At 41.9% G+C, this 21840-nt stretch overlaps 1 protein-coding gene across 4 annotated transcripts; it reads right to left on the bottom strand.

The window, feature by feature from the left end:
• Positions 1-969: 969 nt before the first annotated feature.
• On the bottom strand, positions 970-21457 carry ANKRD46 (ankyrin repeat domain 46). Of its 4 annotated transcripts, XM_075415782.1 has the most exons (6): positions 21369-21457; positions 20398-20491; positions 9827-9984; positions 8801-9143; positions 7347-7505; positions 970-3036 (listed from the first exon to the last, which is right to left on the bottom strand). In XM_075415782.1, exons 4-6 carry the CDS (start codon positions 9109-9111, stop codon positions 2820-2822), a joined length of 687 nt encoding a protein of 228 aa, XP_075271897.1. In that variant the 5' UTR covers positions 9112-9143; positions 9827-9984; positions 20398-20491; positions 21369-21457; the 3' UTR covers positions 970-2819. The 4 variants fall into 4 exon arrangements, with proteins under 4 accessions (XP_075271897.1, XP_075271899.1, XP_075271898.1 ...); XM_075415784.1 differs by lacking the exon at positions 9827-9984; XM_075415783.1 differs by lacking the exon at positions 20398-20491 and having other exon boundaries at positions 21369-21455.
• Positions 21458-21840: the final 383 nt, after the last annotated feature.

Here is a 21840-nt window from a genome sequence, read left to right as displayed (position 1 = left end):
TTATTTTCTCTCTCACTTTCTTATTCGGGTTTAGCTTATTAGTCTGAGAACAGCTTGAGACAACAATCTCTCTTGGATTTGAAGAGTGCGTAGGAAAATGGAGTCCCGGGATCAAGGTATCTAGACACCACTGCAATAATAAATAGAAGAAATCTTATTGACCTACAGACAACCCGAACTGATCTATGTCATTATGCTAGAACTGTGACATTCCCTATGACAACAGCTTCAAGAGAAAGTAGGCTAAAGTCCTCTTTCTGTTCCTGTAAGAAAGACAGATTGCATTCCTTGAAATCTAGTGTACAGGAGGTGAATTCGTTCTTTGGTATTAACCTTTGAAAAGGAAGTTGTTGATGTTTATACATATATTGAAAGGCACAGCTGTCCTTTTTCGGTAACAGCGGTACATGCAGAACAAACTCTTCTTCTAGCTAGACATGTATCACAGCCTTATTTCCAAGAGCAGCAGGCACTACACAGTGAATTTCAAATGGTGTTTTGGATTTCTTTGGGTTTACAAAGTGATACAAGTTAATTTGGAACACACATACACTTTTTCAAACCTTTTCAATGTGCAGTTCCTAAACTGCTTATGCATACCTCGGTACAGCAAAGCAGAAAAGACTACTTATGGCTCAAGTTCAGTTTTTTTGGTTGTATTTTGTACTCTCTCAAAGGTAATCTTAAATCTTGAGGGGCCTCTAGATCACATGTTCGATATCTGAAATCTTAGATAAGAGACACAGACAGACAGCAACTGTGATTCAGTAAAAATGCTGAAAATAAAACAGGCAAGTCTATAGAAACTGTATTCTAAAATCTCATTTATACGAACAGACTGGTTTCCTTTTCTCAGGGAAGGAAACTCCCCACTTCTGAAACAACCATTATCAATGCTCAACAAACAAACTCGGTAAAATGGGGTAGCATCATTACCGCTGCACTAACGTAATAAGAAAACAAAACATATTTACTACATATATTTATTTGTGGCGTTCACCCGTACTGAGAATACAATTACAAATTATGCGGATAATGCATACTGAAAGACAACACGATTATTCAAGATACAGAGTATTATTAACAGAAATGTACTTCTTTAGAGAAGTAAATGTAATTTAGGTATATTATGAGTTTATATTTCTCTGCTCACGAACATATTGAATACTATATTGAAATACTCAGAAGAGGAGTATGCTCTGGGTTTATTTTGGGTTTTTTTTAAGAGGCTTTCCTTTTTGTGGCATTGCAGCTGCTAGAAAAGTATTGTTCCGTTAACCCCTAACTTAAGAAATGAGATCACGAATTATTCAGGCGCAATTTAGAATGGGGCCCAGATCAGTGAAGCCCAGGTCACACGTCAAAACAAAGACAACAACCCTCTTCACTCAAACCCATAAACAAGAAATAAACATACACATGGTAGCAGAACAGAGAGATGTAGTTACTTCTATCAATACTTAGTGTAATGTATAATTTTATAAATATTTTATGTTATTTAGCAACATTTTAGGAGTGGCTAATTAAAAAAAATTATTCATTAGGTTTGCAGAATTCATTTTTGGGATTTTTCAAGGCAACGGCAACAAAGGGAGTTAGATGCCTAATCAGCGTGGAAGGAGAGAATCTGCTTTCTTTGAAAACCTGTAAGTTACTACATAGTACTTCTCTAGCCTTCAAAAAACAGTATTTTAACTGATCCATATCCCTAGGTTATTTACAAACAAAGGATTTCACAGCTAAGTACAGAATGGGTCAAGCTTTCATTTCATACAATGTTCCTAAATATTAGTATTTTAAATACTTTTATTCTGCATACTCAGAAAATAATTCATAAGCCTGTAAGTGCTGTCTGAAAACAACTGAAATGGAAAACATTTCTCAAAACGAACTCTACTCAATCAAGCCCTCTCCACAAACATGAAAACAATACAATTATATGGTTCAGTCTGGTCCTTGTGGGAGGAAGCAAAAGTTATCCTTCATGACATATTTCACAAAGACAATGGACTTACAGAATTATTATATACAGAGCAGAACACCTAAATCACTTTTTAACCACCCTTACAAAGAAACATTTCAACAAAAAGGCAAAATTTTCAGCCTAAGGCGGAAACGACTTTACTTCCAAAGCACCACAAACAGCTTTGTTCTACAAAATTCACTTCAGGCAGGTATTAACTACATCAAATCCATCTGGGGAAGAAACACTACATTAACCTCATAAATAAAGGAGTGATGTATACATTAAAGACATAGTAAAACTTGAACTGTTTCTCACTGTTTTTAAAAACTAGCAGATATGAAACTATGGGGAGGCATTAAAAGAACTATGAAGTTGCAGCTCATTACTGTCTATATATCAGAATGTATTATTATGTCATTCAGATTTCTTGAGGACTTTTAAAAAGAATATTTTTCTTTCGACTGAAGCACACACAAAAAACCGCAACAATAGATTTACCTCTCTTCGTAGGGAAAATAAATCAAATTTGGTTCTGTACTAGGATATATTTTTTATGCCCAGGAATTTAACATGCATTATGAAAGGCCTTTTCTAATCATAGTATTTTATCAGCAGAAAGGATTATCTTCACATCTTGCTTGCAAGTCAAGATAAGTCAGAGGTAGCTTAGGAATGCTTTAGAATTTAGTGTTTTACTTGAAATGAATTAATGCCTCTTTCAAAGGGGTAAATATTAAGTACAAAAGGCAAACAGTATATACAGCTGCCACTGCCTGCACCAAGAGAGTAATTCCAAGAAGCTCAAAATACGATTAAAGCAGGGAAAAGCACTGTGCACTTCTTTGCATTTGCTTCAGTGCACCAGCTCAGGCTGGTTTTCTACGAAAGGAAGCACCCCGCTAACATAGTACGCTATTCCAAGCGACAGCAGAGCAATGACAATGATGAGGAGCAGCACCCTCCAGAAGCCCAGGTCTTCCACAAACTCTTGCCATGTCGTGCGGAAACTGGAAAGAACTCCTTCACCTTGCTGTAGGTTTGGATTAAGGAGGGAATGGCTTTCCATCGCACTACGAAGGATTAAAGTTAAAAACACATCAGAGCAAAAGAATGCACCTTTAAGTATGACAGTAATCCTGCTAAGAGCAACTGAAACTTTCTAAACTAAAAATCAACCCACCCGCAGATTTATAGCATTGCCTCTGCTAAATCAAGACAAAGCAGCTCAGGAAAAGACTCCCAACTCTAAACTTAATTTAGTTAAAAGGATGTTTTATTAACGTGGGTAAAGAGACTGATAATTGTATCTGTACAACTGCACTGAGTTTGCAGGCGTGCCACTTAGGCTTTCAAAAGTCAGTCCTCATAATTCCTACTAAATATGGCTTAATAAAATCTAAAGATGCAAAAGCTAAAACCTCAAGGGGCACAGCTCTTGTTAATAAAACAACAAATCGTGATTTAAAAATAAACTCTGATGAATAAAATGTAAACTTCAACCACCACAATTTAGATGTTGAACTCTGTAGTGGTCTTTACTACTCTCCTGCATGTCTTTGTTACAGAGGCCTCTTCTCTAGTGTAAAAATATCACAGAAAACAACAAATTTGGATAACAAGAAGTTCAGAAACTATCTGATCTTCACGACAAGTTGCCATTGCTTTGTTTTCTGCCATATGGCGTTCAGCAACTGCTTTGATGTTTTAACATTCCACTACCAAGTCACCAGGTCCCCTTAAATTGTCAGACTATAAATTAGGGACTGAACTGTCACTTTTAAGTGAGAAACAAATACAAAATTTGAATGAGGCAGTCATCTTGATAACAAACCGCCTTCAGAAAAAACGTAAGGTGTTTCGAACACTGCATGCATCCTTGTAGCATGCTCCCAGTTTTGCTGGTTTCACAGTTGGTTTATACAGGAAACTTTCTCTATTGCTGTACGAAAAACCTCACGAAGAAAAGGAAAACTTTCTCAGCACTTGATTTCACTTATGTAAAATTTTAGCCACCTGCACAGTCCTACTACTTCTCATTTGAGTTACATTACATACATGGGTGTTTACAGGATCAGGCTTGGACAAGCACAGAAAGGAACTGGTGAAACCAACTACGTACACAATGATGCCAATAGCAGAAGGTAAGCAGAGGAAAAACAATTTCTCTCCTCCCTTCTAATTGCTTTCAGTTACCATATTCCCAGATATCTCTCACAGCAATAATAAAAGAAAACATTTCACGGAAAAGTAATTTCCAAGTCAAAATTAACTGTAGAAATGCTATTGTTCTTGGTGACAATAACAAATTGACAAATGATTGTTATAAGAAAAAGGTCTCATTTATGAATCTCTCTTCTAAGATTACACCACGGAAAAATTCCACACTACTCGTACGGTATTTTCTCTCAGGAAGTACAGCCACTGAAGAATAATTAGCCTAAACTCCCATAGCGTGCTGAAGTATTGCAGCATCACGTGCAGAAGATCTCAGAAACTGCCTATTAAACAGCTTGTCTTTTTTTGTTTTTTTAAATATTTACCTTGCTGTAAAGCTATTTTTGCCCGCCCACAGCTGCAGGATTTAGTAATCTTCCTTGCTTATTATGATTTCCCGAGCAAAACAAAGGGTTTAATAAAGGGCAGCCACTGGTGTAGAACAGACTACTCACTCATTAAGTACTAACTAGTTAATATATAACCACAGAGAGGTCAAATCAAGGGGCAATGCAATCTAAGTGAAAAGATCACATGCTTGCTCATGAAATAGAAAAGGGTACATAGGAAACACTTTTGCTATTTTAAGTTACAACTCAATTAAAATCAATATTATTCAAGCTATTTTTTCTTATTAAGAATTACAGCTGCTCAAGAAACAGTAACACAGCAGTGCACCCTGCGGAAGAGTCCATGCCCCACTGCCCAGACAGAGGCTCTCTTCCATTCCCAGTGCAACGTGGGAGTTGACATCTGGGTGGACTTGTGGGCACGGTCACAGGTCATGTCGGGCTGTGCGGACGGACAGACTGTCTGTGCCGAAGGACGGCCGTAGCGAGCTCTGCCTCCTGACAGCACAGTGCCACTGCTCACCGGGAGCAGGGCAGGGAAAGAGAAAATAAATGTGACTCGGGAACCTTAGCTTTGGCCTCTGCTGCCAGAGCAGCAGCAACTGTACATAACAAGGAGCAGAAAACTTAAGTTAGAGACTGTTTTTAGCAAGAGCAACCATTATATCTCCATGGGCTCATACATAATGTAAGAGAGTCAGAGGGGGGAGAGGACAGAAGGCGTTCATCTAAGTGTCTCCAAAATGTGAAAATAATGCTAAGAGGGGGGAATGAAACTGTGGAGGTCTGAAAAGCCAACTGTTACAAAGACATTATTTATTTACAAAGTAAACAGCACACAAGCTCACTTGCTTTTGCTGCTGTAGGCATCTGTTATTTGTTATTTTAAAAATAATGTATTTCAGACATTTTAAACACATTCACAAACAAGCTGGGTAGTGCACTGTTTATGTCTCTGTGCCTCTCCCCACAGAGAGTTGCTGACTTCCTTGCCAAAGCAAACAATATAGCATTTATGAAGGTCAAATAGCAGAAAGCAAGCTATGTTCATTAAAGGGACACTGTCAAATAAAAAATCGGAATTTAAATGGGGCTGAGCTGGTGGTCCAAATGTTTAAACAAAACAGCGTAAGTGCATTTCTGTGTAACAAGCAACTTCGATAAAATTTAATTAAGTTAGAAAGGCAATATGCACAAATTATTATAATTTATACCTATGTAATTTTAAGAATAATATTAGATTTTCTATTTCAGGGCTTAAAACACTGTCTCTGATGAGTGGGATCACCTGAAGTGTAAGAAAGAACTTCCAGTCTGCTCACTGGCAGTATTTTGGATGATTTCTATAATTTTGTTGGTTTCACCTTTTCTTTTTATTCAACTTAGATACCAACTCCATCTACACAGTTTAATTTTCATTTACTGTAAAGGCTGTGTACATTTTGACACAAACTGAGGAACAATTATGTGACAAAACTCCCTGTCTTTTGTGACATAATGTTCCAGCAGTCACAGTTCATGATCATCATAGACAATATAAAAAATTATACACTTGAATAAACTCAGTATAAGAGCAAGTGTTCCAAACAACATATCCTGTTTCCAATACAAATTAAAAAACCAAAACAGTACTGGAAAGATCTCTTGCATTATTAACCTCGGTTCCACGTTGTGTCATGTTTACTGGCAATTCAATAATTTCTGCAAGAGAATTAGACTCCTTTGAAACTTGGAAGGCTTCTTGCCTCATCTAAATCCTACATGAAGGCTGACTTGGAAGCTCATTTAAAAAAAAACACTCCCAATTTTCAATCAGAAAAGTATCTGTGGTTGCACTGACGGTTTTCTTTATGCAGTGGAAATATTTCATTTTGCACTTTGTAGGACTTCATTGCCTTTTTCAGGGTAGCACCGACTCCTGGAAGTAACACATTAAGCCTTTTCTCCTATATCCTCTTTTTCTGCTGAGGAACTTCCATTTTATGGCATATAGGTTTAGGTAAATGAAGTTGCATTCTGTGCTACCGAACCACAATTTATTCCCACTAATTTCCTCTCCCTCGTCATCCCAGGTTTTTGTCTATGCCATCCCAATTTTTCTCCAGGTTGCTTATATCTCACTTCTTAGTATCACTATCATGCCACTACTTTCTATGCCAGTATCCTTTATGAAAATTGTAATTAAGCACAGTCCCAGAAGCAGACCTCTAGGAATTCATTAGTAACTTCCCTCTAACCCAATACTTTCCCTGAAATTGTCAGCAATTTTCCTGAAATATTCAGTTCTCCTTTAACTATCTCTTTAGCAATCATGAAATTCTTATTTTATTGTCCATCTTTTCCAGGACTACCATCAATCGAAATTTGACACATGGCGCCGTATCAAATCCTTTATTCAAGTTCAGATAGACGAAAAGTCTGCTACCCCTTCTTTGCACAGACAATCCATCTTATCCAAAGGATGTCTGGTTAAGCCTGTGATACCGGCACTTTGCATTTCACCCCATTTTCCCTTTGGCTTTGTTGTAAGTGGTAGAATATTTATTTTGGGGAGTCTGTACCAGAAAATGAGTATTTATTTTAAAAAATTTCCCCCCCAAGATGAAAATCTCGATAGAAAAAAAGTTCTTGCTTTCTTATATTTTATCTGTTTAAAGAGATTTTTCCAAAATGTAAAATTTTATTTAGATTTGGTCTGATAATACCAGGCCAAATTTGATTATCTGTTTTAAGGACCAAACAATAAAGTCAATCACAAAAATCTAAAAGCAATAAACATTATTTCTCTGAGTAATTACTTTTTCTCTTGTAAATACCTTTCGTTTTCAGCAGTTTGCATCGTTTCCAGCTTCGAGTGAGCTCCTCTGTTAAATCCTTTCACCTCTTGCTCCTCTAAAGATTCCAGCAGTCTAATCACATCTTTATTCACACCCCTGCGTTTTGCAAGAACAAGCGGCGTTGCACCTTGGTGATTGCTAAAATAACCCCACAAAAGGACACAAAAAGGAAACTTTTAATATGGAAATTCTGTAACAAGATAACTCAGCGTAACACATGACAATTTAGTAAGTCCTCAGAACTATTTTCTGTCATAGCATACAGTAAGAAATTCCTATCTAAGTAAGTGTTAGCGTAATTCACTACAGAAGAAAATCAGTATATTTAGGTTTGAAATTGCACTACTCTTTTTCCTCTAAATAAAATAAAAATTCCTAGTACTCTAATCTAATTGGAATCTCTGGGTATTATAACAAAAAATAAACAGTAGATTTATGGCAATGTTCAAGATTAAGCTTAATGTCAAGAAGGAATTGTGCAATCTGGTTCCTCATCGTTCCTTCTTCCATGTGGGTATTAGGACATCAGGCAAAAATGAAATAAAGTACAGATGGTCCTTCTGCTACTATTAAAATAATACTGAACAGGACCGGAGCTGCCTTCAGACTAGGGATTTCCATCAGAGTTGTTTGAAATGAGGGAAAAAACCCAATCCACAACCCATAAAGAATCTGGTCTGCCCGTAACTAGTTTTGCTGAGTTGAAAACATTAACGAGGGACAGGTGATCAAGGGACAGACTAAAAAACCTCCAAAGTTTTGAAGTTACTACTGTTTTTTGCACGTTGTGAATATGCAGAAAGTTCCACAAACAAAGTAATTCAGTGACTGCAACGAAACAGCTAGCTATTTTGCAGCTTGAGAGCTTGCATCTGAGCACTGGCATCTGACAGCTGCTGGAAGCCAGAAGGAAAGAATATACAATATTTAAAAGAAGGACTGAGTCATAGACTTTGAGAGAGGGGGAAAGCACTGAAAGGAAGCATTGTTACTAAAGGAGTATGGGAATGAACTGACATATACATATACTGTATTTTCTTTGTCTTATACAGGACAACAATTAAAACAATAGAACTGTGGTGGAGAAAATTCTTGTAAAACAGTCAATGTGATTTTTTCTTTCGTGCCAACCACCCACACCTGGCTGTCTGGCCAAACCAGGATAGCAATGTCATCAGCGAGGCAGGACTAAATACAGCAGCCCACACCAGCGGCCGCTATTTTTATTTGCTTTGCTTGTTGCACAGACTAGAAGTGGCCTCTTATGGTTTTCCTGCCTTCTTATTTTGTGTTTTTATTGAGTGACATCTTAAAAAAGTTGAGTTGCACCAAATATAGCATTTCAGCAACAGCAGATTTATATGTAAGGCTCTGGTGACAGAAGACAAATACATTAGAAAACATGTGCTGTTAAAAAAAAAAAAGTGACTTACCAAATATCAATTTTAAGTCCATTAGAAACCAGGAACTGGATGGTATCCACATGCCCACACAGGTGAAGGGCTGTGTTACCCTGGTAATCAGTGGCTAGTAGGTCAGCACCAAATTTATGCAAGAGTTGACAGATGTCTACATTTCCTCTGGCTGCAGCAAGGTGAAGGCCAGTTCGGCCTCGGCTGTCACGAATATTTGGGTCAAAACCGCTCTCTAACAGTCGTTTGGAATAGTTAAAATCTCCATCAATGCAAGCCTGCAGCAGCGGCACATTTGTCTGGGAAGAGTCGTTTACAAAAACGTAGGACATTGTTCTGATTCTCTCTGGAGTAGGTGACAAACCTGCAAGCAAAAGTGGGAAGAAATGATGGCGAAACCAGGCAAATAAATACAATGCAGATATTCGTTAGACTGCTCTGGTTCCCAAACGAGAATGCAAACTAGCTTATAAACCAACTCTGAAATCTTCCTGTCCTACGTACTAACTTTGTGTGCTGCATTCCCTTCTGGTAATACGGACAGAGCTCCTTTTCGTCTTACTCACACCTCTGGAAACAGCAGCCAAGCTTTGTTATTACAGAAAACTGATGAAGATCCAATGCCACAAATGCAAGACAGGAGATTAGCTTTCACCTAGGAAAAGATCACATGCAGTAGTATTGATATTAAAGGGCAAAACACTGTAGATCAGAACTGAAAGAAGGGAGAAGAGGTACCTTTCATAAATCAGGAAACTAAACAATTCCGTTAACAGATACAGTGACACTGACTGCATTTCTCACTAGCTATAAGCAAAGCTACTCCAGTAGGATTTCTACCATCTGAATGTGAACTTTGATGCGCAAAATAGTCAGCTGCTGAAAATGCTTGATTACTATAAATACCAATTCCTTCGTTCTGCAAGAAATGTATTTTTCAATACTCTTTGCAGAACATTATCATGCCACAGACACACAAACTACTCAACAAACAAGAAGGGCAATAGGAACTATGGAAAACTGATTGTATTATTTGAAATTACCCACCTGAAAGTGAAAACTGGAAGTGGATACAAGGAAGACAATGGTAAAATCAAATATGGAGCTATTGTGGGTTCAACTAGAACCCCGGCACAGAGAAGCAAAAATGTAGTTTCTCTGGCTTAATATTAAATAAAGTATCCAGTCTTTCTCTGTATTGGGACCTAAAAGAGGAAGACAAATGTTGTTTCAGCGTGGATTTCTTGATACAGAATATTTCATGAACTACGATTTAAGTTTTGCAGAAGAATATTTCAAGGATAAGTCAAATAATGAGGGTATGATGACACTGTGTACTTACATGAAACAGAAAGAGAAAAGATGACTTCAAAACAATATGGAAAACAGAGAATGACTATGCAAGAGAATGGTAACATGTGCAAAAGGCAATGGTAAGAAGAAACGAAAACACCTAGGAGACTGGACAGCAAAGCTTTGCACTGCCTCAGAGGAGGCAAAAATGAAAAAAAAAATCATATAAACTAGTCAAAATCCTTAGAAGAAACCTCAAAACAGACATGACACAGTTCAAGTGACAGGAAGGAAAAGCAATTTTACTAGACGAGCTTTGAATGGAAACTGAACGGAAGCTTCCCTTGAAACAGTATCTTTCACTTGCCCAGGGTTTGCATTTTGGGCTTACTATGTAGCAGTGTTCTGATTAACTATCTGAACCTCTTATTAAGACTGCTATATGCAGATTTACATTTTCTCATCTATATAAGGTATCCTTCCACACCAGCGCACTCATTCAGCTGTGAGAATGGAAACATGGCCAGCAGCCAAAGAATTCGATTTAAAACCTCTCCTTTTTTTGAGAGTTTGCAATGTCTATATTTCATAGCTCTTCCCTCCATGTTTTAGATCAAATTCAAGATCCAAGTACCTAGAGAAGTAATTTCAAAATGTTTACACACTGGTCTGATTAACAGCTGTGGCATTTGGGGCTGTTGAGGTTAATAAACCATATTTGAACTTCACTAGGCTGTATTTCCCATCTGGACAAATTCTGCTGCATGTATCAACACTGTCTAGTTTCCCCGTGCAGGAATGCACAACTTTTTATTCTTTCTTCGACACAGAAGAAAAAGAGATAGGACTTCTATGTCCTGGTATCTGTCTAAGAAATGATTTTAAGCAGAGTACATTCCCCTAGGCTGCGAGTACGTTTTCAAGCCCGTGACGGTATCTCACTGCCTGCCTCAAGCGGTCTTTTCCACAGTCATCTCCAATAGCAAAAGGCCGGTTCACTGATGGACTGTAAAACATTTCATGCGAGACTGGTGTCATTTAGGCCACTAACAGCTTTCTTATAACCCTACACAAAAAGAAAGGACAATGTACTTACTCGTATTTCCAATTAGTATGTTACAAAACCTGACAGCAATTTCAATTTTCTTGCCCCTTTCCCACCCAAATCACAAATGATATGAGACTGCTTCTTCAACTCTGCTAATCCAGTCTTTGCTGAAAAAAATATTTGGTCCAGTTTCTGCACAATGTGACTGTGACCTTTACATTCTGCACTAAATCTTCCCTAAAGCAAGATCATAAATCATTCAAAAACCTCCAATTATCAGCCATAGTAACAGCATATCAACAGCACAAAACCCTACTTGTACTTGATAAAAAGATCGTGGTTTGCTTGTAAAATAGTATTTGAGCGTTTAAGCCTCTTTAATAAAACAAGGCCTAACATACATCAACAACAGAATATTATACTGAAAGAGATGCATGCTATTTGAGAAACAGCATGGCATGCTCTGTTACGTGGAAGCCAATGTTTGTATTTTCATACCAGACATGTATGCCTGGTGAAGCCTTACAGAATTCCCCATCATTTCACACAACTCTGACGAAACATTCTGGTATTATTAGAACCCCCCCCCCCCCCCCCGTCACCACCTTATCATCTCAGGAAGGGAAGCATAAAGATTAGCAGTTATCAGAAAGCGTAACTGCAAGTAATTCTGATTCTGAATTTATCATCACTAGAATCTTTTAGAATTGATTGCTGAATTGCAGAAGACTAAAGTGAAACCTTAGTATTTCACAGTAAGAAAGAAAAAACCCCAACAAATCCTTGTTCCCAGTGCTTGAAGATTGTGGACTAAGCAAATGCATTCACAAAGGAAAAAATCTGGACCATCTGCTTTGATTTATCTTTGTGATTAAAAAGATTTTTTCTACAAACACAATTCTATCTGACACATGGCTACCTAACCTATGCCAGATACAGGCTGCATACAAAGCTGAAGTATACACCATCTCTAAAATGACAGTCCCCAAATGATACATTCTTGCCTCAAATTTAACCCAATTTAGCAAAAATTCCCGTCTAACAAAACTCAGCAAAAATTTACAATAGTTGACTTAATTAGGTATTTTTGAATAAACAAATTGTGGTTACATTCCTGTCCACAGTATGTATCAAAAAGCTTATTGCTGTAATGAATATCTAATGCAGCGGATTTAGAAACCAAATTCCAAAGCATCAGCCATTCTCTTTAAGAAGGTGAATCAGATAACAGCTCTGAATCTGCCTGGTACACCTACCATTAAGCATTAATGTCACAGGCACAAATTAGGACAAATGGACTTGCATTAGGAACAAGACACAAAACTATTGCAAAATGAGCATTCTGAATAGCCCTATAAATTACTACTACTGGAGTTAAATAAATCTAATTTGGTTCAGTAAATGACTGCCTCCAAAAATGCACTACTATCTACTGAAAAAGTATCTTTTACATTATACTTTTGTTTAAAAAAAAAAAAGTTTTGCTGTTAGTAACTTGGTACTTTGATAGAAAATTAGTTTCATGAAAAAAAGTAAATTCAAAGGCATCCTCCCAAGCAAGAAGGATTCCCATTAGAAAGGCGTAATACAAGCATAGAATTTCCCTTAATTTATACAACACGGATATAGCCTGAGTACAGTGTACTTTTATTAATAATTCCAGAAATTATGCTGTAAGCCACTTCTTCAATGACCCATGTGGGCTAGTACAGGATAAGAAAAACTAACCAAACTGTTCTGTTTTCAAAAGGAATGCTTATATTAAGCGGTTCTGTAAGAATAATTTACTTTTATTTATTAGAAGTCAGTTGTCTCTCACTGCACTGCGTACAATGGTAAGTCAGTGTCACACACTGATGTGCTGTACAACACGTTCACACCTGCAGAAGCCAGGAGTGAGCGTGAATAATTCAAAACATAGAGCTAGATGCAAGTTCTGTCGCTTCTTAAACTAGTCCTAAACCAGCACTAACCATGTACAGTTTTATTTCACAGTAAATATACGCTGATGCCTCTGCCTTTTCAGTAAGTTCAACAGCTACCAAATAGCTCCAGAAAAAGGAGAGAAAGGCTAGACTGTGAGACAGAATCACTCATGGGACCTGTCTCTCCACTATAAAAATATTAATGAACGTGACAAGCTGTAATTAATCACCCAGCCACTGCTACATGGGATATACCAGTTCTGCAAAACTACAGTATTTCCAAGAACATTCAGAAAACCTTAAGTAATTGTCCCTATTTTAAAACAACATGTCAGGACAACAGAGTAGTATCAGACTGCTCGGTACTTGAGACTTCTCAATATTAACACACACTTTGACAGCTAGAACCGAAGCATCAGTCAGACGACCACTAGAGAAACTGCCACCACCAAGAAATGGAAACTAAAACAAAACCAAGTAACAGCCCCCACCCCATGCCAGCAAAACACACGACACGCGTTACTTGTAAAATCTACATTTGCCAACTGCCTCGTGGCAAACAGCTTCCTCTTCCCGTAACGCACTTTGAGAGTAAGTCGGTGGCAGTGGCTTGCAGAGCTCTTCCTCTTCAGTCTTTAAATGAATGAAAAACGTTCCAGTACTTTGCTTAAACCGTAGGCTCACGACCTCTGAAGGCAAAGTTTCCTGGTCAAATGGGATTGTTCCCTTAAAAACACGAAGTGAACACAAGCTCTTTTTGGATAGACAAGATTAAATTTTCAAAAAGGTGTAATTTAACAATTAAACCCCCTCCCCTCCCCCAAAACACATTACCTTGATTATCTTGCCTGTGTATCCTCTCAACACTGAACAGATGTTGAAATGCAAACCCAACAATATAATTCTCTTTCTCTTTCCAGATAGACTGAGGGAGCAATTCCTTGTTAAGTTTTCATGCATGCTTGTATTTATGTGTAAGTTACTGAGAACTCATTTAACTGAATAAATATTATATTTAGTAAAAAATAGTATGATCAACTGTCATTTCTGTTTAGGAAAGAACCCCGTTATCTACATCATGTTTCACTGAGAGCTCTGTAACTTCTATTAGAAACCTTTATCTATTCAGTCCACCTGGAACAGTTTTATTGCTCCACTAAGATGGATCTGCTGCTAAAAGCAGCAGCTCAGATTCAGTACAGCATGGTCTGTTTCACGCACAGCTGTATTTTGCAGAATTTTCCCTTCCTAACTTCAGTTATTTTTTCAACAGTTCCTGGATTCAAGGTATCACAGCAGGTTCATAAGACTTACCTCTCCTTTCACGTCCCTAGCCAAACACATGGGTAAGTGGTAGTGTAAGAACATTATTTACGTCATTTGTTTTCAGTCATTCCCATTCCTTTCTGAAGACATGAGACATACAAATATATTCTCTTGCTGTCAGGACCATCCTTTAAGCAGAAAATTTGGTGCACTGCATATACATAGTGCTCTGCACGTACAGGCTACAAAGCGCTTTATGAAAACTCTAGAATAACTATTGCTGTTCTTCTATGGATCAGCAGACAAAGGCACTGGGAAACAGGGAGCTTTGCTCATCACTGTACAGTATGTCAACATCACAAGATAAAAAACAAACAAGATCTCAAATGCCAATCCAGGGTTGCGGAATGATAGATACACCAGCAGGCTGTGCTGCCATTCAGTGTGACCTGGACAGGCTGGAAAGTTGGGCAGAGAGGAACCTGATGAAATTCAACAAGGGCAAGTGCAGGGTCCTGCACCTGGGGAGGAACAACCCCATGCATCAGTACAGGCTTGGGGCGGACCTGCTGGAGAGCAGCTCTGTGGAGAGGGGCCTGGGCGTCCTAGTCGATAACAAGTTGACCATGAGCCAGCAGTGTGCCTTGGTTGCCAAGAAAGCTAATGGGATCCTGGGGTGCATTAGGAGAGTGGCCAGCAGGTCGAGAGAGGTTCTCCTTCCCCTCTACACTGCCCTAGTGAGGCCTCATCTGGAGTACTCTGTCCAGTTCTGGGCTCCCCAGTTCAAGAAAGATGAAGAGCTACTGGAGAGTGTCCAGCGGAGGGCTATGAGGATGGTGAGGGGACTGGAACATCTCCCCTACGAGGAGAGGCTGAGGGAGCTGGGCTTGTTCAGCCTGAAGAAGAGAAGGCTGCGAGGGGACCTAATAAATGCTTATAAATATCTGAAGGGTGGGTGTCGGGAGGATGGGGCCAGACTCTTTTCAGTGGTGCCCAGCAACAGGACAAGGGGCAATGGGCACAAACTGAAGCACAGGAAGTTCCGTCTGAACATGAGGAAGAACTTTTTCCCTCTGAGAGTGATGCAGCACTGGAACAGGCTGCCCAGGGAGGCTGTGGAGTCTCCTTCTCTGGAAATATTCAAGACCCGCCTGGACAAGGTCCTGTGCAGCCTGCTGTAGGTGACCCTGCTTCAGCAGGGGGGTTGGACTAGCTGACCCACAGAGGTCCCTTCCAACCCCTACCATTCTGTGATTCTGTGATTCTGTGTAATGCTTCCCCAGGTAATACAGTACACGCATTGTGTATTGGTACACAAAATAAGGGAACAGCAGGAAAGAGATCATTCTTTTAAAACACCTTTACTGACAAGCAGATTCACAAACATTTTATCCTTACTACAATTAACTCGTAATTAAGTTGCATTACATGTTTCTGTGCACTTAACTTCTATCAAATACACATTTAAGTATTTCTGAACCTTGCTCATGTTTCATCTTCTGCAAAGGAATTATTTAGGAAGAAAGCCTATTTACAGATTTCTTCAAATCATCTGGAACTTTAATTCCCCGCAGCTGGCTCAGGTAAATCAGTAAACAACTGCAGTGCTTCCCTGATCATTGTGGTCAGTTTGAATACAACTGCTTTTACAGAAAGTTCTTGAATCACTTACGTAAGGCTGAGAGAGTTGGGGCTGTTCAGCCTGGAGAAGAGAAAGCTGCAGGGAGACCTTAGAGCAGCGTTCCAGTACCTGAAGGGGGCCCATAGGAAAGATGTGGACAATATTTTCAGCAGGGCTTGTCATGACAGGACAAGGAGCAATGGCCTTAAACTAAGGGAGGGCAGATTTAGACTAGATATAAGGAAGAAATTTTTTACAATAAGGGTGGTGAAACACTGGAACGAGTTGCCCAGAGAGGTAGTAGAGGCCCCCTCCCTGGAAACATCCAAGGCCAGGTTGGACAGGGCTCTGAGCAACCTGGTCTAGCTGAAGATGTCCCTGCTCACCACACGGGGGTCGGGCTAGATGACCTCTAAAGGTCCCTTCCAACCCAAAGCATTCTACGATTCTATATCGGCCACAATTATCAACCTCTTCACAAACTTTTGTTCAAATTGCTTTGCTTCTGCTGGGAACACACAGGATGCTGTGCTGGTTTTGGCTGGGGTAGAGTTAATTTTCTTTGCAGTAGCTGGTATGGGGCTGTGTTTTGGATTTGTGCCGAAAGCAGTGTCGATAACACAGGGACGCTCCAGTTACCGCTGAGCGGTGCTTACGCAGAGCCCAGGCCTTCGCTGCCCCTTGGGCCCCCCACCAGCCAGCAGGCTGGGGGTGCACCAGAAGCTGGGAGGGGGCACAGCGGGGACAGCCGACCCCTGGGATATCACAGAATCATTAAGGCTGGAAAAGACCTCTAAGATCACCAAGTCCAACCGTCACCCCAGCACCACCACGTCTGCTAAACCATGTCCCGAAGTGCCACATCCAAGCGTTTTTCGCACACCTCCAGGGACAGCGACTCCACCACCGCCCCGGGCAGCCCGTTCCAACGCCCGACCGCTCTCCCAGTAGAGAAACTTCTCCCGGTGTCCGGTGAGCGCTCAGCACAGACAGCCGGGGGAAGAAGGAAGGAGCGGGGACGCTCGGTGTGACGGCGTCTGTCGCCCCCGGTGCCCGCTGCGGCGACGGAGCGCTGCTCTCCCGGCGGCGGCGGGATTCGGACCGACGGGAGAGCCCGCCCCGCCGCCCCGGCCTGCAGCGGGCCCGGCAGCGCCCGCCCGGGAACGGAGCCCGCCGCCACGCGCCGCCCGGGGCCGGGGGCGGCCGCTCCGCCAGGCGGCGCCGCCGGCGAGGCCCGCCTCGCGCCCGGGCCGACAGCGCCACCCCGCGGCTCTCGGGCCTGGCGGCGTTTCCCAGTCCCCTCAGAGGGAACGGGCGGAGGCCTGAACACCGGGCCTCATCAACACCGACACGAGGGCGAACAGCCGCCGCCTGCCGCGGCTCCAGCTCCGGCCCCGCACCGGGGAAATGAGGACTCTGGTACGCGGCCTGAGTTCCGACGACAAAGGCATTCCCTTTAAAAAAATAGGCATTTATGCCCGTTTCTTAAAAAAAACCTGAAAACCAAACCCAAACCACCCCCCACGTCCCCCCCCTCAAAAAGCCCAGACCTTACCTACACAAACCAAAAGTCCGAGGCGACAAGTTTACCAACACGGGAAAAACTTCTGCGCCCAGCAGCCATCCCCAGAGGTCAGAGCCTGGCCAGCTTTATTCCGCCAATCAAACTAAGAACCAAGAACCTGTCACTAAACTGCTTACCATTATACAGTCCGTATTTTCTCACTGTATCTCCTACAATGTATATAACAGCTTGTATGCTCTTCGTCCTACCTAGCCTCGATGACCTGGCCTCAGTAACGTATGCAACACCAAACCCAGTTTAACCGCCAGCGAACAGCAGCCGGGCACTTCAAAAGGCAGACGCCACCTAAATTTGTCAGTCATTTATCTATAATTGCATCTATGACTTTGCCTTTAAAATAATATATTGCTCTGCTTGCTCATTAGTATGATATTTCATATCAACAAGTAACACCAATGACAAGACAACTAACACAACTCTTACTACGACTGCTGGATACACATATTTCTGCTCAGAATTTTCATGTTCACACAGTAAATCATTAAGCCAGTTTATCAAAGTCAAATAGTTAATTGATACATTTACTTCTTTCAAATATTCTAAATCTCTCTTAACATAGTACGACTTTAAACACCTAATCGTGTCATGTTGGATCACGTTATATGACATGGTAAGACGAAATGGTAAAACTATTAACGTTGTATGTCTAATTAATATATAAATATTGATGCTTTTTTTCACAAATAGTTACTTCACCATGCTTAGGCTCAAAAAATTTCTCCACACAGGCAAACCTGCAGTATTAGTGTCTGCCCAAGACTGTGACTGAAGAGGGTAAATCAGCAGTCTCCAGGTTCCAAGGACAACTGGCAAGCCTAGGAGGAAGGGAGGCCACCCTTACGGGTGGAACTTGCCAAAAGTACAATGGAAGATGATTGGGAAGATGTGAAATGGATTTGAAACTGTAATTATGGAACCCGAGAGTGAAGTAGCTCAACTGATGTCTACCAATTGCATCAATGGATCCTGCTGAGCCTAGAAACAAACAACATCACTTGTGCAGGGAAAAACTTCTGCCTTTAGACAACTTAGTAACTTATCTGTAAAAGACTCGCTATGCAGCATTGTCGTGGTTTAACCCGGCAGCCGGCGACTGGGACCAGGCAGCCGCTCACTCACTCCTCCTCCCCGCAGTGGGATGGGGAGAAGAGTAGACAAAAAGTAAAACTTGTGGGTTGAGGTAAAAACAGTTTAACGCTCTGTTTCACTTAGTCAATCGAAATTCGACCGATAGAGTCAAAGAGAGAAATGTCACTTGGAAAAGTGGTGCTGATACACGAACTAAAGCCAGAACCTAAGTTCTGTAAGTATAGATACAGCTTCAGTGAGGTACTGTGAGAGATAAAACTTTTTTTCCCACGTATTTAGTAAGTATTGTCTTTAAATAGTACAGCAAACCACAACAAATCTGAGATTTCAGTATTTGTGCCCTCGACTTAGGTGATAGCAGAATTTCAGTAAATGCCGGCGACTGAAATTTGGTTGAACAGGCCCACTTGCTCAAGACATGCTGTTAGTGTAGATGGTGGCTGACAGGCCTGCTATGAACAGTCTCTACAGAAAGCTGAATGCATCAGGGATCATGTATTTCACACAACGTGTATAAACCAACGCCCTCCGCAGTATTTCGTGTGCTTATTAACTGACCCATCCGGAAGTGGAGCACCCACAACTGAGATCATGTGGGAGGCAACCAAATGATCAGAAGAAAAAAGAAACAGCTCCCAAAATTTGAGCATACCCGAATCCCTAGAAGAGCCACTAGTAGTTCTCTACTTGCATGACCAGGTATCTCAGGTCCTGGGCTGCAGATGAGGACTTCAAGGCCACATGTCTTCAGAAATTAACCGCACATGAATAGGAGGTGAGATAATACAGTCAACTTCAGGCACCACTTCGAATCCCTTGCTCTGGCTGATGGGGCAACGCTAAACGAAGGATGACAAAACCTGCTGAGAGGAAACCTATCCTTAAGTGCAGATCAGAACTGATTTTTACAGTCCTCTCTTGCAGAGGCAAGCTAACACTCCTCTGGTAAAAAGACGGCAGATGCACACACTACACTTCAGCCTTTGACTCCTCTCACTCTCCAATAGCTTCTCTTCAACTAAATAAAGAAAGTAATTAGCCAGCATCATCGTCTGTCACCAATTCTACTATTCAGACTGCAAACTTTACTATAAATATTTTTCTTCTAAAAAATGCATTTAACAAGTCCTTGTTAATAATCTATTTCACAAACAATCAAAAAAGAAAAACAGATCTAAAGTCCACATATAACACTAAGCTTAGTCCCCTGCTGCAGCAAGCAAAAGCATTACTTTTACAAACCAGCCACATTCCACCCAAAAAGTGTTGAGCTTCAGCTCTTCTTTGACCTTTTGGAAGGCTGCTCCTGAACATGAGTGCTCTCTGACAGTTAGAAATTTCCATGTGTTATTAATCTTAAAATCTATGTTAAATTATTCATGTATCAACATCATTCTTTAGTTTTTCCCTTCACAGTGTTTAGCTTTCTCTTGAAAGCAAAAAACAGCTTTTATTCTGCAAAAATAAAAAAGCCAAATGCCTCTTTCAACAGACTCTTAATTTCCCCACCCATCCCAGGCACACCTTCTTGCATCTGCTCCACTTTAGCTTTTTACCTAACAATCATCAACATTATACAAAGTATACTAGATTTTTGCTTATGGATTACAGTAACTTCTTTTTCTGGATCACAATAGGTTGGCATTCACTGCTTCCACAACTGCACATCCTGTAACTACCTAACACACGTTTTGGTCTTGTGTTGGTTTCAACGGGTAAGAATTTCTTCTGCAGATTGCGTGCTCAGAAGTTTGCAACTGCACACCCTCGTTGTTTAAATTGTTATTGTACCTATTTCATTCTCCAGTTCTCAGAATCATCCAATTCTTTCTGCGCAGTACTGTAACTCTCTTCTACAGTGCCAATGCCTCCCAGCTCTTCATCACTACCAAATTAAAATAGCAAAGTTTTAATTGTTACATCAAGACCTTTATTAAACATTTAGTAAGACTGCTCTCAGGACAGATCTTCAAAAGCACTATTTATATAATCTTTTATACTCAGATTCAGTGGATACTCTTTTCAATATTACTCAACATGGTTTTCCTGTAGTTAATTCCCCACCTTCTTTACAACGCTGGTGTTATTCCTATCTTTTCAGCACAATAACAATTTCCTTTGCAGCAGCTGGTCAAAAACATGTGTGCTGTCTAGGGGAAAAAAAAAAGATAACTATTCCATTTCCCTTACAGACTGTAATTACTTTATCCAAGACAGTTTCGAGGACAGGTTAAAAAAAGCTCTTCTGGCAAAAATACGTATGGCCTTTTAGTTTCACCTATTTTCACTGTTTTCTCCCAAAAAAAGCACGTCGTAAAGCAGCGCGCCGCGGGGGCTGCAGACTCACCGCGGTCCCACCGGAGGGCAGCCGCTATCCCGCCTCCGTTCCCCAACCCCCCGGTAAAGGCGGCCGCCGCTCCCCCCGTTCTCCCACCGCCGCGGCCTCCGCCGCGCTCCCCCTCGCCAGCCCTCGGCCCGGCCGCCGCCCAGGCCCCACGTCGCGCTGCCGCTCACCGCCGGGTGTCGCGGCCTGGGCCGGGCCGGGCCGGGCCGCCGCCGCCGCCCTCGCTCCCTCCCTCCCCGCCTGACGCTGCTCCTCACGCCCCGCGCCGCAGCGGCCGCGCAGGGCCCGGGCCCGGGCCCGGCGCCCACACCGGCGGGCGGGCAGCGCCCTCCCCTCCCCTCCCCTCCCCGACAGACTACCGCCGCGGACAGACCGACGGACAGACCCCGCTCCCCCGCTCTCCCCCCCCCCGCGGTACCTGCCACCCGGCGGCGCGGCGCGGCTGGCGGAGACAGCGGGGGCGAGCGAAGGGTGGGGGCACGGGGGGCAGAGGCGCGGCCGAGAGGCCCCGCGCGCCCCCTGCTGGGCGGAGGCCGCCGCCGGGCCGAGGGCACCGCCCGCCCGCCCAGCGCTGCCCCGGGGCGAGGCCGCGGGCCGGCGGGCAACGGCGAGGGGGGCGGCCCTGGCCGGGGGTGGACGCCGCTCCTCACAGGGGTTCAGCAGCTGGCGGGAAAGAGAGTAAGTCTAAAGCTTTTAACTGCTTTTGTGGAAGGAAAGGCCCCCAGGCCGTCAGAACTCTGCCTCTGAGGGGAGGTCTGTTTCCGACGCTGCTGCGCACGCTGCCCGCGTTAGCACCACACGATCAGCCAGCTGAAAACACAGGCTGGAGGGCGGTTCCTCTGCACCTGAAGTCTCCTCAGCACTAAGGTTCTGCCGCTGTAAGTAAATGC

The sequence above is a fragment of the Opisthocomus hoazin genome, chromosome 3, assembly GCF_030867145.1.
Source record: "Opisthocomus hoazin isolate bOpiHoa1 chromosome 3, bOpiHoa1.hap1, whole genome shotgun sequence".
Lineage (NCBI taxonomy): Eukaryota > Metazoa > Chordata > Aves > Opisthocomiformes > Opisthocomidae > Opisthocomus > Opisthocomus hoazin.
The sequence above is the reverse complement of the archived record's forward strand: the minus strand, read 5'-3'. Positions and strand labels throughout refer to the sequence as shown.